General features: G+C 36.6%; 1 protein-coding gene across 4 annotated transcripts in view; it reads right to left on the bottom strand.

Moving 5' to 3' along the window:
• The window catches only part of PREP (prolyl endopeptidase), a 112,083-nt gene that overhangs the window by 80,965 nt on the left and 14,775 nt on the right, over positions 1–16,343 (bottom strand). For all 4 annotated transcript variants that reach the window (XM_067293920.1, XM_067293919.1, XM_067293918.1 and 1 more), the window contains 2 exons: positions 15,495–15,616; positions 2,741–2,846 (listed from right to left, as the gene is read on the bottom strand). In XM_067293920.1, the coding sequence (XP_067150021.1) occupies positions 2,741–2,846; positions 15,495–15,616 (228 nt within the window). The remainder of the gene's footprint in view (positions 1–2,740; positions 2,847–15,494; positions 15,617–16,343) is intronic.

The following is a 16,343-nucleotide window of genomic DNA, read 5'->3' as shown; positions in this document are numbered from 1 at the left end:
AGACACTTTTCTAAATAAGAGTCTTGATTCTCTTAACACTTCATAACAAGTAGCATTGTTTGCCACTTACTTTGCTTGTTGTACCAAACACTGCATTCCATAGATACCATAACAAAACCATGTTTTACAAGAATATTGCCTTTTCTTAAGACAGGTGCTTCCATTATGAGACACCTAGAGAATTACTTAAAATCCTAACCCACTTGAACATACCTTGAGATATTACTGAGTGGCCTGTACACATTGACAATTAAATGCAGGTCTTAATTCAAGAAATAGACATTAAACTCTGTTTCAGTCATATTCTAGACCTGCTTAGTTGCTTGTCTAAAACAGTTCACAATGTAATTTGGCATTCATTTCTCCTAATTTCAGAAGCAAGCTCTTCTACACTTGCTGTCCCAGAAAAATACAAGTTGAATTGAAATTGCCCCTCTTGTGGTCTAGACTGATAGAGCCAAGAACGAAGCTTATGCATGTTATTGCTTGCTCAAATTTATGGCTCTGAACCACCAAAGGCTGGGGTACCAGTGGTTCAGGATGCTTACATTTGAATGGAGAACCATCTCTAGTAAACATCCCCACATGTTTACTGTTAGATCTGCGCTTACTTACATGGAGACAGAAGGACATGGGTAAAGATAAGGGCCTTCACACTGAAAATACATTTGCCAACTTTGTGAGACAGATATGAAGAGTTCATAACTTTATAAAATAGAGAATATGCTCGAACAGTTACACCAAGATGTCCTCTTTTTATAAGAAAGAAGGAAGAGTTTGGAGGGATAGGAAAACTCCCACCCAGCCCAACAGCAAACAAATGGGAAGGCAACTCAAAGACTCTGGTTCAGAAAAAGAGATTTTTTTAAAGCAGTATTTTCAAAGCCGGAACATGCCACTACTAATTTGTGCAAGTACTGCAGTATTAATTCATAAAAAGAAACAGTGTCTCCAAGTTAATATCACTAGAATGGAAGTCACCAGGAACAAAGAACTCTAATGTGGTACTTCCCAGCATTTTGTAAACTCTCAGTTAAGGATTTTTAAAGTTATCTAATTATTTACTAAAATGAAGTAGGAAAATAAAGAAGTCAATGTATAGAAAAATATAAGCTCAAATTTAGGCTATCTGCTTAGAAAGCCTGGAAAAGGTCAAGCTGTAAGTTTACCTTAGACCAGGCAGTACAAACTAGAAGGTTCATTATCTCATCCATGGTCTTTCAAGGCTCCATGCTAGTATTCTCATCAAGATTGTCCAGTGTATCTATAAATGGGAGGGTGAACATGGGAGGAGAGAGCTATACTTTTTATGCATTCCATCTCTAGCTGGATAATGTGAACTTGAATGACAATGTAATTTATCACTTAGGGAAATGCTTCACTGCAGTCTCATCACTGTACTAAGCAGTTATCTATACTGTTTTATGTTTTTAATAAAATTGCATGGAAAGCATCCTAATAATTTTCATTAGGCCTGCCATATTCTATATTCAAGAGGACATTAAACAGCTACTCAGTTATCCAAGACAGGTCTAAAGTAATTAGAAAATATTATTTGTAAAAGAGGAGAGTGACACGTCCACCAATAAAATGAATAAATTCCCTGGAAAGAAGTATAAAAGCATTAACTAAGCCATTTACTTTGAAACTATCATTACTAACATTTAACTCACCAAATTTCAAACTAGTGTACTAAGGTCTGCTGACCAACTAATTAAGGCAAGACCACACAACCACGTGGTATAGTAACAGCACTCGACAGAGAGAAACAAAATATACATCCCATATTCCAGAGCTGCTATCAGTTCTAGCCACCCTCATAAGCCTCAAATATTCTGTTTATGGGCAAGAGAACAAGTTTCTTTAAATCCAATATTTAGTAAGAAGCTACTACAGTATTTATTCTATCCCCAAAGATTTCAAAAAAAACCAAAAGCAGCAATGAATCCAGAAGAACTAAGCTGTTGTGTTCTGTGCAGAGTGCATAATAAGGAAGAGACTTCAATAATCCAACATTCTGGAAACACAAAAACATTGATCAATAAAACAACTAACTCTACCAGCCATCAACAATAGTCGTAAGCAGCAAAGTACTGTGCTTTCTGCTCATACTATTGAGGCTAGAAGACCAAATATACAAAAGCCAAAAGCTAATCCAGCTACAATTCAATGAAACAAATAAACATGTATTTCAAACATCAGTAGATGATGCTACAGAGCAAAATGTTATTATCATAAAATATTTAAGAATCTTTGTTTCCTAGTACTGTATAGAGAAAAAACAAAGTTATAGACAAACCAGGGACCTTTTTAAAAAGGGAGACCACTATATCAAAGGAAAGACATCATGTATTTTTGAAATGTGGGGGAAAAAAAAAACATGGAAAAGTACCAGTGGTCTAGAAAACAAAATGAAACATATACTGGTGAAGGATGCTTATATTATCTCAATTTTTTCTTGTGATTTTTCAAGCACACTAAAGAACTAAGAATGGATTTTTCCATCTCCTGATATATAACAAAGGAACCCAAAAGTTAGCAGCGTGCATTTCACATACTCTCTGCATTGAACAAAAAAGGTTAAGCAATATATATATTACATTATATATAGTATATAATAGTTTATATATATTACATGTATCTATATTTTTATATATAAAAATATATATAAATATATAAATAATTCAAATTTTATGTTGTCTTAAAATGAAAAAAAGTTACAAAGTAAGAAAACATGTACCTGATATACCCTGAGACTCTGTTTGTAGGTCACAGTACCACAGCCTGTTCACTGGATCACACCCTTCTCGGATGGACAGCAAAACATATCGACCATCATCTGATATCTGCATGAAATTACAGAAAATTAAGACATTCCATTCTTTGGAAAAAATTTCCAAGTTGAAAAGTTAGTCCCTATACTCCTAGCAAAAAATTAATTGATGGTACAGTTAGTTGAATAAACAGATGTATATGCAATACCAGAACTCAGCAAAAATACTGACCACTTACATCACTAAATAACTCATGTATAGTCTGCTGACATTTCAAGAGATCAAAAACAAACAGCTCTGTTTTTCCTTCCTTTAATTAAAAAAGTAAAAAGTTTACAATTACTAAGATAAAAGCATTCCAACTAAAAAGGAGGATCCTAAATGAATCAGCGTCAAAAAAAATTTGTAGGATTTTAGGAGGCAAATAAACAACATTTCTGCTAATGTTTGTTTGTTTTAAAAGATCATATTGAAATGAAACCTAAAGAATCAAAGACAACATCCAGGTGGTTACTCAGACGGGACCAAGATTTGAGAGGAGAGAGGAGTTCTTTGATGTGTTTCTCATTTAGTTGGAAAGCTACAAAAATCAAAAAGGGACTTTGCATTATAGTTAAACTAGTACTGAAAGTAATGCAGCACAATAATAAATATCAGCCATTGACAGCATTTTTCTATCCAGTCAGAGCTACAGAATGAAATGCATAGTACTGAAATACAGGTATTGTTACAAAAATCTCACAAACACCTATTATATTCTTCTAACATAGGAGTCAAGGGAAATAAGACTAATACTCAGTGGTCTGACAGCACTGTTTTATTCATGTGGCTTATAAAGTGTATCATCGCCACTTCAGAGCGTGGAGTTCCCCTGAAATATAACAGCTCCTTAAATGAAACCTTAAACCTTTTTTTTCCCCCAAGTTTTAAAAATCCCTTGGTCCCGCTATGGTGATTCTTACATCCTGCTGAAAGAACTGGGGAAGAATGAGCCAGAATTGAGATACCACAAACTGCTCAGCTTGCCCTGCAACTCCGCAGCGCTTCTCAGATAGTCCTCTGCTGTGCTGCAGCTAACTAGCAAATGAAGCCATCAGTGCTTTTGCCCTTCACATAAATGCAGGTTTACAACTAGTTTACAGCACTAATCTGACATTTCAGTAACACAGACGGACTCAGTATAAACAGAGTAAAACCTGCTGGCAGGAAAAAGAAACATTTAAAAATATCTCTCATCTCTCCACAATCAATGTGTTCATATGAAGAAGTTTATGTAAATTCATTATGTCAGCTGTAAAGCACTGCTTAATCTTGTGATCAGCTGAATTGCCAGGCTCCTACTGAACTACAGTAATCAAAGAGAACCCTCCTACACCAAAAAAAATCTTTATGTAGCGCAAACAAAATTTCATGATATTCCAAAAAAAGATGAGGCAGCCACATCTGCTGATGTAGGTGTCCAGTTTCTTTCTAATCATTGACTATGACGGCAATGTTCAAATTGAATGTTAAATTATACAAGGGCTTTTTTCTTTTTCTTTTCTTTCTCTCTCTTTTTTTTTTTTAAACTTAGGCTCTCTTTTAAAAGACTCAAGGGTGCTACCAGTAGTTTTTGTCCAAACAAAACTTCTGAGTTTCTTGTGAGGATAAAGCAAAACCTTTGAACTTGAACTTCCAAATTCCTTTATCAAGATATTAATTCCATTCAAAAAGAAATTTAGCCCCCCCACAGAATCCTATTGAAATAAATCGGGCCCAACAGGGGCATGGGAAGGATCAGCCACACAGATCTCATTGAAAATCAGTAATTTGGGATAAACATTGATTTACATATTTTTAGAGATGCACTAGAACTGCACATGCCCATCAATCAGAGGAAAAACTGTGCTGCCAAAACTGCTAATATGGTGTGGAAAATGCATCTACCTCAGTGAAATCTCTGTATTTTGAGCCCTATGTAAGCACTCCATTTCTAATGCATAACCTGCCAGCTGAACTGAACCTACAGAAAGGAGTTTGTCACTAACTTCTTAGAATGGGCTTTCAGTGCATCTCACAGATTTACATAAATTGAATGCTGCCTCCACTACACCAGGTTTCCTCACTATGCTTCCTTTCTCTAGCGATGCCAAAACGGCCGGTCTGTGAGTCTTTGAACATCTTAGATATGTTAAAAACCAGCTTCATTCAGCTCAGCCTTTCAGGATACTTGATCACCCTTAGACGTCTAATGCTGTCCCTGCTTACAATGCTAATTCCTGAGTCAGTAAATCACTAGCAGAGACTTGTTTACATCAGTAGACAAGCACAGTTCAAGGATTTTATCACTCACCTTCAAAATACCAGTGATCAGGTATCAAAGGGTGGATGATTCTAAGGATGTGGTAGGATTCATCATGGTTACAAATGGGCTAACCAAAATGTAGCTGCTTTAAGTGGCAGGATGGTGAAAACCATCAAATTGGCATTTTGCATAAGCCAAATATGCTTGCCTTGCACAGGTGCTTTGCCAAACTATTTTTTAAAAAGGAAAAGCAGAATACTGACTTCTAGCTCCAGGCTCATGGCTTCAGTTATTCCCAGCACCACGTACACCAGAAGGATTTACCAGATGCTAGAGCTCAGCTTTAGATTTTTGATGTCTCATTCCCAAGAACTTCCAAGGGTATCTGCTACAAGTCCATCTCTTATAGAGCTAGAAAAAGGCTGGCAGCTTAGTCTCCCAGAGAGTGACTCTGAATGAGAGCCACTTCATTCACAGCAGACTTTCTCTCAAGTTTGCAAGTGATGGAATTAGTTTACTAGGTGTTTTCTGTCACAAAACAGCACAAAATGTCTTAGAAGCCATCTGAGCTGGTGATTTGCTTCATTCGTGCTCATTTGCTTACCATGCCAAATTAAATGAAGCTCACAGTGTTTTCATTTTTTGCTATTTTTATTAGGTTTACACACAGAAAAATCTAAAGGCTGCTGTTAAATGAACATTATGAGCTACACCTGTATCATAAATTTTCAGATGAAGCTTCTTGTTTTGCCTCTGCATGAGTATGTATGCACACGATAAAATTATTTCCAAAATGGTCTCTGCTGTGCCCATATAATCACCAATGAAAGCTTCTTTCTACTCAGGCTTCTCAAACACACCCTTTTTCCTGGCAAAGCTTTTGAAAGTGCAAGTCTATGAAGGGAAGGCAGGAAGTAACAGCAAGTCATCAATTTAAAGCTTCCCTCTCCCGGCATGGCTCCTCTGAGCACATTCCAAAATTACCAGATTTAGATGTTTTATTAAAAACTGATGCAGGAGGCTATTTCCCATCCACACTTTCCTATGACAGTCTCTAACAGAAATTTAAACTTACAGTCACAAAATAGGAATCTCATCTTCAAAAACAAAAAAAAGAACACTTACTCAGGGATTTTAATTACTTGTTAGATTTACTTTGGTTAATATTCATAACATTAATTGTGCAAAATATTCATAACATTAGCTATGCAAAATAAATTTCAGAAGAATTAGGCCTTATCTATACTGCTATTCAAACAGATCCACAGTTTTGAGGATGCAGGAAGGGAACTTAATAGAAGACAGTGCCAAATCTCAGTACATGAAAGTTAACTAGAACTTAAACAAATGTTTCCAAGTTGTCTTCTTACAAAGCATTTTATCAGCAACTAATTATATTGCTAAAAAAAAGAGTCCATATATCTGAAAGTTTACACAGTCACTCAGAAAAACACACGTAAGATTTCTAGGGGACCGAGAACAGCATTAAGAAAACAGCTAAGATAAATTTAACAGGGCAGGCTGCAAAATTGAGACTTTTCACCTACTCCTTCCAAGATAAATTATACCCCAAAACAGAAATCAAGATTAGACAACCATTTTTGAGAGCATCTTCAGTTTTGTTAGGTTTCAGTTTTAATTAAACTAGTTGCTGCTATATGCTGCTTAAACGACTATTAATACTTCCAAAAGCACTAAGCTTCCTTCTCTTGGTAGATAAACAGCAACTTGCCTGATATGTTCTTTTCCTCTCCTCACCAACTCATAAAATATTACCAGTGAGTGTTGCATACCAACATAAATTTCCGTTAAACTCAACAGTATGATGCATAAAAGCCTTTCAGTCATGGTTAGAACCCACACAAATCTGTTTTTTAATGTTGTGAATTAATGGTTAACAGAAGACTACGCTTTATCCAAGAAACTTATTTGCAAGTTTCTGTTGTTGTTGTTGCAAGGGCAATTCAGAACTTCCAACGACAGCAAATTTGAGCGCATCTAATGAGTTTTTCCTTCCACGTTCCCAGCTGGACTAGTGAAGAGCTGATAGCAGTTTATGTTTAATTTGAAGCAGGAATTCCCAAAGCATATTGCTGGTGGGATGCCAATTAGGTCTATCACTGTCGCTGTTTACATCAGTGAGTTCTATAACCCGAGGGAATTTGACAAAGCAGGACACAACACTGACTGCAGCATGCTAAAATGTTTACTATTATACTGCAGATTTAGACATCCACATTGCAAAATTACAGTTTGATGAGCAAATTTTGGCAGCTGTACCAGCTTATGTAGTCTCTACCTCTAGCTCTTCCATCTGCTATGGTTACTTGTACCCACCCAGGTTCATTTCCCTAGTCATGCCACTACAGCATTGATTCAGGTCTCGTTCAGTGTGCAGCTGCACGAATGTCTGAGCTGACACACTGCAGCAAGCAGCTGGAAACAGGAATAACATGGACAGAGATTGCTTAAGGCAGCTTAGATGGTGCTGCTGACAAATGTGTAATCATGGCCTGAATGCTACTGACTTTTCTGTATTGTAAACAGACGAGTCAGGGTTTCAAAATGAAAAGAAATACTGTTTCCTCACTATCATTTGGCTTATACTTAGACGACTACATGTTCTTCATGAGGTCAACTTTCCCTTGGCCCACAAAGTTACAAGCTGAAATTTCAAACTAGCTTCTCACTCAAATCTTAGAATGCTTTGATGGTTCAACATAGGAGAGACAGCTGTAGTTTAAGAACCGACGGCTTGGATCAGAAGTAAGTTCTCCTGGTTCCCCACATCCAAGCTGAAAGGGAAACATCTCAAGAATTTCTGTGAGAGATCTGGAGAGCTAGTCAGTGCAAATTTCTCTCAATAAAGTAATTTCTATTGTTTCAAACAGCACACACTGTTAAAAGGTAAGGCAGTTCTACAGCAATTAAACATCTCAGAATCACCAACAGGTCCTGTCAAAATAGGACAGAAGAAATCCTGTAGCCTTTTAGCTGGAGCTGAGCTCCTGAACACCTTAAATGTTTTTCAAAGCCTTCAGCAAAATAATGATTATATTGGCAGAACACAGCACCAATCTGTAACTCAGCACTGGTAAAGCAGGCACTATCATAGGGAACTGTGAACGAAACTCAGGAATGTTTCAAAGAGTTAATGTTGGCATAGAGTATGTAGTTTTGTTTCTGTTCTTCAGTCAAGTGGCAGTTTGAAGGGATTAGATCTGTTATTCCTGGAATAGTCACTGTGACCATGTTCAGACCGTACAAATAAGTATCAGTATGATAGTGTTGCTCACAAGTACTATTTTGTTTAGTCTTTCAAGGATCAAATTCTTTTAAGTAACCTTTCTCTGTAAAGATTTTACCTTTTAGTAGCTGATTTTTTTCTTTTTACTAGCAGTTTTGTTTCAATTTTACCTGTTCTCTCCCTTTCCATGAAAAGTAATCTCTGCTTAGAAAAATGTTAAGAGATGCTAAGGTCTACTTGTGACTTGGATAAATTAATGGATATCAAAAGAAGAAAAATTAAAGTCTAAACAGTGCATACAAGTAAAATGAATTTTCTAACTACTTATGTTTTTTTTCCTTTACAAAATATTGTTAATTCATTATGCAAGTCATATAAGGAGCCCAAATGAGTTGCATTTTCTGCATTCACAACAGCAGTAACAATCTGAGATCTACAAAAAAAAAGAAATTAAATATTTTGTCTACTACCAACACATTTCAGACTGGAGTTTCATACATAATTAAAAAAAGAACAAACAGGAGAAGACTGTAGGGTTTTCAGACTTCCTGGCTTTACACATTACTCATCAGCTAAAACATCCATGAGAGATAAAGTGCTTTGCTTCTAAGTAAAGGGGTATGACAGCACCCCCAGTAAAAATTAATGCTAGTTCTTTGAATACCACCTGGGTAGTCACCACTGCAAGATTTAGGATAGTGAAGAGCTCTTTATTTTTAGTTCACAAATAGGGTCTTTCGAATGCATAATATTAAGACAACTACACATTTTACTCCTTTTTAAGCTAAGCAATTGAAGTTCTACCACCTTTGCTCGTTCTATTACTGAGGTGGAAAAAACTAATCACTGCATAATTCGCTTCCATATAATGAGCTATTAAAATATTAAATAAGTAAAACTCAGGTATTAGAGAACATGCCATGTCCAGGATAAGATAAATTGTCTTCTGCTGTAACTCCAGACATTAACACTATTATAATCCACATCCTGATCTTCATGTGTGGTTATTTTACAAACTACTGCTCTTCAAAGACTAGTGTCCTCTGCATATCAAATAAGGTAATTGTCATTGCCATCTAATGCATTTATAATGAAACAGAGCAAACAAATCAAAGCTTTCAAGTAGAGCCAAATGGTCATATTAAGAACTGGATTCTGTGCACTCAGAAAGTAGTCAAGAGAAGATCAGACCCTCCTGAGAAAGCAAGATGCATGGCAATAAAGATGCTATGCATGACATTAACAACTAAGATTAAAAACTCATAGCACCAGTAAGCTACATTTTAACATTGCTGCCATTTCATTATATGCTATGTATACAACACTTTAAAACCACCCAGAGTGACTGACCAGAAATCTATTTTTTTTAAATGTTCATCTGAGGATTGTACCCAGCCATCACTGTAAAATGGACCGATGATAGCTGTTGCTTCCTGAATTTTACATGCATGCTGCTCTGAACCTGAACAGAACTTGACCCAGAAGAATCTCCATGCAAGAGGACATTTTGGATTGATAAAGGAATTACCTGCCTTACATTATTTATCAATATTTTAAAGCTTCCTATCAAATGAGTAAAGTGAAATCCTGAACAAAACACAATCCTTCTACAGAGGGAAAAATAAAAAAAATCCTGCAGAATTTGCCAGAGCATTTGATCAGCAAAAGATGAAAACAATTACGCTGTCTAAACAGCCTCAAATGCTCTAACGTCATAGATGTGTGCATGCTCCTGTGCCACAAAGTTCTGTTTGTACGATGACAAAGTCAAGAACCCCACTGTTATCTCCCAGCATTTCAAATTCCACTTTTATTAACTCACTCCCACTAAACTCACTACTACTAAAAAGCAAAGCTTTTTCCCTTCCTAGAGGATGAAACAATTTTTCATTAGGTAAAATGATTTCTTTTCTTTTCTTTTTTTTTTAAATAAAGGTATATAAAACTATGCTCTGAAATTATCTTTCGAGTGGTGTGCAAAGTCACTTAAGCCTACATAGAGCAACTATTGCATTTTATGTTCTAGAAGTCTTTGAGAAGACTAAGATTGGTGCAAGAACTCCCTTTCACTAAGCAACCTCTTGGACTGTCTGCACAATCCAGGCCCCCAAAGCTGGCACTCTATGGCCAAAAATGCTTATTTTGTCTTTTATTTGCATCATACTGATTCAACCAGCTTGATCTCAAAAGACCTAATTATGGGTGATTACAGGTACACAGGATTTCAGGATCAGGCCCAAGAGAAACTACTTACTACATTTTGAAGAGCAGGATTGACATGTGGTATGCTGTATATGGCCTGTTTATATGTTAATAAGATGCTGGCGTGTTCTCTCCCTCCATCCCCCAGGTTAGACAAATTGCTTTGGACATTAATTCAATTCCCTGATTTCAGGTGTGGTTTCATTCTTGGATGTCAGATACAATAAATGAAGGAGAATGTGCTGGTATAAAGCACATTCCTATCCATATCCTTCTTAGCCTCTGCTAAACCTGCGGTTGAAGGAGACGTACCAAAACCAGAGATTTGGGATTTTGACCCTAGATCATCATGATTACAACTGTTCCAATTGTAACAGGACACTGGACAGCCTTGTTCGGAAGCGAAACACAGCCATAAGCACATGCATGTTTACATGCATTCCCTTTCTTAAATCTAGCACAGAGCAAAACTATCAGTCTTCTGAGGTGGCAGTCTATACACATTACACAAGATTTCTGCTTGGGCTTTCAGCTTGCTTTTCAGCGCACTGCAAGTTGTCTAAGCCCCAAGGCAACAGGAACTTGGCTATATAAGAGACTACCTTCTACTGTAGCCCCACTTACAGCCAGAAAGATTGCCTGGGTGACGGTAAAACTCTCCAGATCTATTGCCAGGGCTAAAAGAAAATATCCACATTCTATTCCAAATTCAGTGTTGACAAAGATAGCATATGATTTTACAAAAACAAAGAAAAAACACCCCACAGCCCTGTTTTGTTCAGTAGTGAGTCTCACTTGAGCAAGCTAAAAATGTTTTGAGCCCTCTGCCTGCATCCTGCTTATTCTTCCCCTGTGGATGTTGCACTTCCATGTCTGGCAAAGCTTATTCCTCTGCACTCTGAATTTCACTTGCAAGATCACCTCCCCAGTTGTGAACCACTGGTGTCAACTGACAGCTCTAAACTTTTCTTATCAATTTAGAGATCGTGCACAGTGCGTGACAGACAACATAAAATGATGTACTGTTTCAGCACTGGAGGAATTGGGATGGGAGGGTTTCTGTTTTATTTTTTCCTCTCTTATTTCTATTTACTTTCCTGCCAATACAGACTTTTAACACTATCAACTGTGAAAGGTTCTTACATAACTTATTGTTTAACTTTCAGAATAACAGCCTGACTGTGAAAGAGATATATGCTATATGAGTCCAAAGACGAAGTAAGAAGATGCTGCATAAAAGGAGAGGTGGAAGCCAAGAACGCTCCTCTTCCAGAGAGTAGCTATGACATTGCAAAGGTTTTAAAAATCTTCATACCAGACTGCCCTCTACTGGGATGTTATTCAAACAGGTTCCATCTCTGCTTCTTCCCAACTCCCCCACCATCCTAGAATCTGTACCAAAAATATTTAAGTATTTTATAGACAAATGAAGAGATTCGATAGCTGCTTCTTCTAAAATGATCTAGCTATAAAGTCTGACTGGAAATAAACTGAATTTTTTCCTCACAAGCAATTCATTCAAGTGAAGAGCTGGAAATATACCCATACTTCTATGCCAAGACCATTTTCAGCATCACAGATTTTGTTTAAATCAAGCATACTAGTGCTGGTGTCGAATGAGTAACGAGGCAAAAAAATTGAAGCTATCCTATGGCGTGTTGTCTTGTAAATGTATTAAGCTGACAGAATTTTACTCTAGCCTCTTTTCTCCTAATCAGTGACCCAGTTTCTTCTCTCCACTGAAAATACACACCACACCAGCTCTCTACACTGCATCAGAGAATTTTTTTTTTTTTTTTTTTTTTTTTTTTTAAGTATAATAGCCATATTACTACTTTTACTGTCTCTCAAGGATCTCCTTTTAGGGTCCTTTTCACCTGCAAGTAAGATACATCTCTCCTTTATCCCACAGTTGTCAGACCTGCAATTTCTGCCTTAAATCTGAGCATGGAAATGGAAGCTCTGTCCTTACTATAAAGGTATGATAGTTCATATTTGACTACCCATACAACCAATTGTCTTCACTGGAGCTTGTATAAAACACAGGAGAACCCAACTTTTTCTGCCAATTTGGCCTAGCAGGGCTCTACGTAATAAAAATGTTTGATTATTAATGTGACAGGAATACAAATGAGCAGACTTCCATAAAATGTTGAGCTGTGCAAAGCTGTATTTTAAAACCAGTGGCAGCATATTAGCATGAAGGAATAATATTTAGAGCAAAGCCAATAATCCTTATCGTTTGATTTTTTTTATTAAAGTGATTTTAATTTTTTCAATTATTCTGTGGTCTTCCACTCACTCAAACTCTACTTTAAAAAACTGACCAGAAAACTTGTTTGAATGGGCTAAAGAGAAGATTTTTGACCTATTCCACAAGGGTGGAACCACATTTTGTAATTGCAGGGGTCTTTTTTTTTTTTTAAATTGCAGAATACTTGTTTTTTTCCTGACCATTAAAATCCATCTTTCATTAATATCAGGATTCACAAAGCCACATTTTACAGCTGGAGCTCACAGGACAATCCCAGAGTATCAGCTGTCTTAAAGTACTTTCACTTCGATAACCTCGTGATTATTTAACAAGGTATCCCTCTGCCTTACCAATCTATTTTAAATTAAAGAAACATTTCTTCTTAAATACCAACATCTCTCTGGAAGATTATACCTCCTAGAGGTCAAGAAAACAGTCATAAGAAGCTACGTAATTAAATTCATTAAACAACAATCCACAGTAGTGAGGTGTTTCTCTATTCACTACCATCCCTACTTTCCCAAGAAAGTGTTTTCTATTCATGGGGGGTTTCAATTCAGGTGACTTTGGAGCTGGTAGCTGCCTTGCATTATATTATTTTCCTATTCTGCAGCTGGAATTACTACTACCAATCCTCTCTTCCTACTCCAAGGATTTTTCGATCATTTAATATAAGGGTTATATATTCTCATTAATCACATAAAAATTACCTGAGACATTTCGTATCTGAAAAAAAGCCACTTCTTTTCTTTATGTTTAAGCTTGTCTCAAGATTTTTGTTCACAATAAGGAGTCAGGAGATGCAAGATGGCTGTTCCTCTATGCCCTGGCCAGGTTAACTCTTTGGTACTCACTATATGCACCGTATTACAAAATTTCTTCCATGGTCCTCACATTCAGTTCTGCATTTCTGATCTTGAAATGCTCCAGCCCTGCTTCTTCAACTTAGATAAGAAAAGGCTGTTAGCGTGCTACCATCTTAAAGAAGAGTTTGCTAAACAAGACCCTAACCTGTAAGTCAAGCATACCTCTGCATCTAATATAAGAGATGAGATCACTTTCCAGGTGATTTAGTACCATCTGAGACTGCAAACCTTCACTGTTCTAAAAAGCTGTATATTCTAATGAATCAGACAACAATACTCCTCCCCCAAGGAAAATAAATTTGCCTTCACAACAACATGCGTAGTTCAGCTCATGACACTACAAAAACGATAATAATAATATGCATCACTTGTGTGAATCAGTGGATACATCACTACAAGACATCTGACACCAAAAGAAATAAGCCCATTTATTTATGGAACTGGGGAAAAATAAGGATAATGGTTTCCAAATACCATTTTATTGCCAGTTTAACTCAATGGAATTGACTAGTTTTTAAAAGAAAGTCCCAAAGTCCCATTTGCAATTTTACAATGATGTTCAGGTGGGATGGAAAGGTGTCTTTCATAAATAGATGAGATAATGTAAAAAGATTCTTTTTATCTGTAGGTTCTGTGAATAAATCTGATTTGTATAAAGAAAGCTCAATGCAGTCTCTTTGCTTAGGAGTCTTTCACGTTCTGGTTCACTGTCTGATTTTTAATTTGACTGCTCAAATTCTTCGTATGAACCTTTGTTTTCTGGCAGCCCAAAGAAAACTAATCCCCAATATTTTCATGGGTTGACATGTTGAGAAGTGAGGCTGCGTTGATGATCACATTTTTAAAAAGACATACTCTCAGAGCAAAGTAATTATTGGGACTGAATACCCCACTCAAGGCAAAAATATTCCACATTCATCACAAATGTCAGGCCAAAAGAGAGCCTATATGGAAGCAAAAATGTACTGATTAAACATGGTAGGCAGGAGAGTACAAAAAAAGTCCAACAGGATATTATCCTCCTTTGGAAAAACATCAGCTTCCTTATTAATAGAAAGCTCACTACATTCCAACAGCACTTAAAACAGTGTACTAACTTAATGAAGCGCTGTTAAATCTAATATGAATGGCAAAACATACATTAATTACAAACCTCAGGGTCTTTTGAATCATTCATGGAAGTCAGAATAGAGCATGGTTACCTATCATTAAGGTTCCCTGGAACATTCCACAATATACTTCTAGTTCAACAAAGTAAGTTTAAGAAATCAATTCCAGCAGTTACCTGTTTCATCTCCGATATCACAGTATGCTCCACATTTGTGCCAGTACAAGGAATTTAAACTTAAGAGTCTCCACCTGAGCATACAGTATTAATGGAGACTACAATCTGTATTCTCCACATGAATAAGTAAAATAGTCATATTTGCTTTTTCATATATAGACATATTTTCTTTTAAGGAAAGATACTGGGAAAATAAATGTGTGACTGAGTATTCAGACATTCTTATTATTGGGATAAGCTCTTTGTACAGGAAATGAAGGCTGGGGCTCAACACCGACTAAGAAGAAATCAGAATACTGACAAATGATTCCCGTCTATGCTGGAATTTACATCAGGCTATGTCCTGAAAGAAGAAAAAACGTGATTGTGTCATTACAGACAAGGGTTGATTTAAAGCAGACAAGACAGTCTTATTTTCAGCCATTTTTAGTTGATGATTCTTAGTTCAATGCTTAACTCTCTAACCCTAATAAAAAGCATTCTTTTAACAAAATGTTTTTCATCTCATACCTACTACCAGCTGTTAGACAGAATCTGAAAAACTGAATATACTGATGACAAGCTTCAGGAGATGTACCATACCTCGGCTCCACCCATCCATTTTGGTTCATCAGGAAATTCAGCACATAGGATATCTTCTGACTGGTTGGTTCCCAATACATGGTAATGCAACTTTTGGTGGAGATTAGTGGAGGTCTCAGTGCCTAGTGAAATGCAGATGTTTAAATCAATTAGTTCTCAAAAAAATCCAACAAGATCCAAAAAAAAAAAAGAAAACCCTTAGAAACTTCTGCATCCCTTTCAAGAGGAGTCATTCAGCAGACAGAACTATGAATAGTTTGAGTCTACAACCATTCTGACTTCTACACAGGGAATTGAGCAAAACCCTCCAAAAAAACACCTCCAAATCATATGACAAAACAGTCCAAACAGTTAGCCTTTCCCTTTATTGCAGACAAGACATTCTTTAAATGTGAGGATTTGACATTTTAGGCTTCACTTTCCAGAAATACTAAACAAGTGAACAAAAACAACCCTCCCACCCTTTTATGATGTTTTTGTTTCCATCTCACATGAGCCAGTTAAGGGGAAGCTTATTGCTAATTAACACTCATACACACCTTCATATTTCCATCTGGTAAAAATCAAAAAGAGGTGTTTTAAAACGCTGCATGTAGCACATCTTGATTTTTTTTTTTATTTTGTTCTTGCAACAGTTTCCAATGCAACACTTCAGCTTCTGAGCCACAAGCACATTTAAAGGTAAATAACACAAATGAGTGTCTAGTTTGTGAGTTTTGCCAAACCATAGTCTGCAAGAGTAAAATACAGGGCCAAAGCCCACACTGACTCCAAGGTTTAACAAAGAACAGAGCTCCATAAAAGAAACTTTTCAGTAGCACTGCCTTATTAAGGAGCTGTTAGATTCCT

This window comes from Apteryx mantelli, chromosome 3, assembly GCF_036417845.1.
Source record: "Apteryx mantelli isolate bAptMan1 chromosome 3, bAptMan1.hap1, whole genome shotgun sequence".
NCBI lineage: Eukaryota > Metazoa > Chordata > Aves > Apterygiformes > Apterygidae > Apteryx > Apteryx mantelli.
The sequence above is the reverse complement of the archived record's forward strand: the minus strand, read 5'-3'. Positions and strand labels throughout refer to the sequence as shown.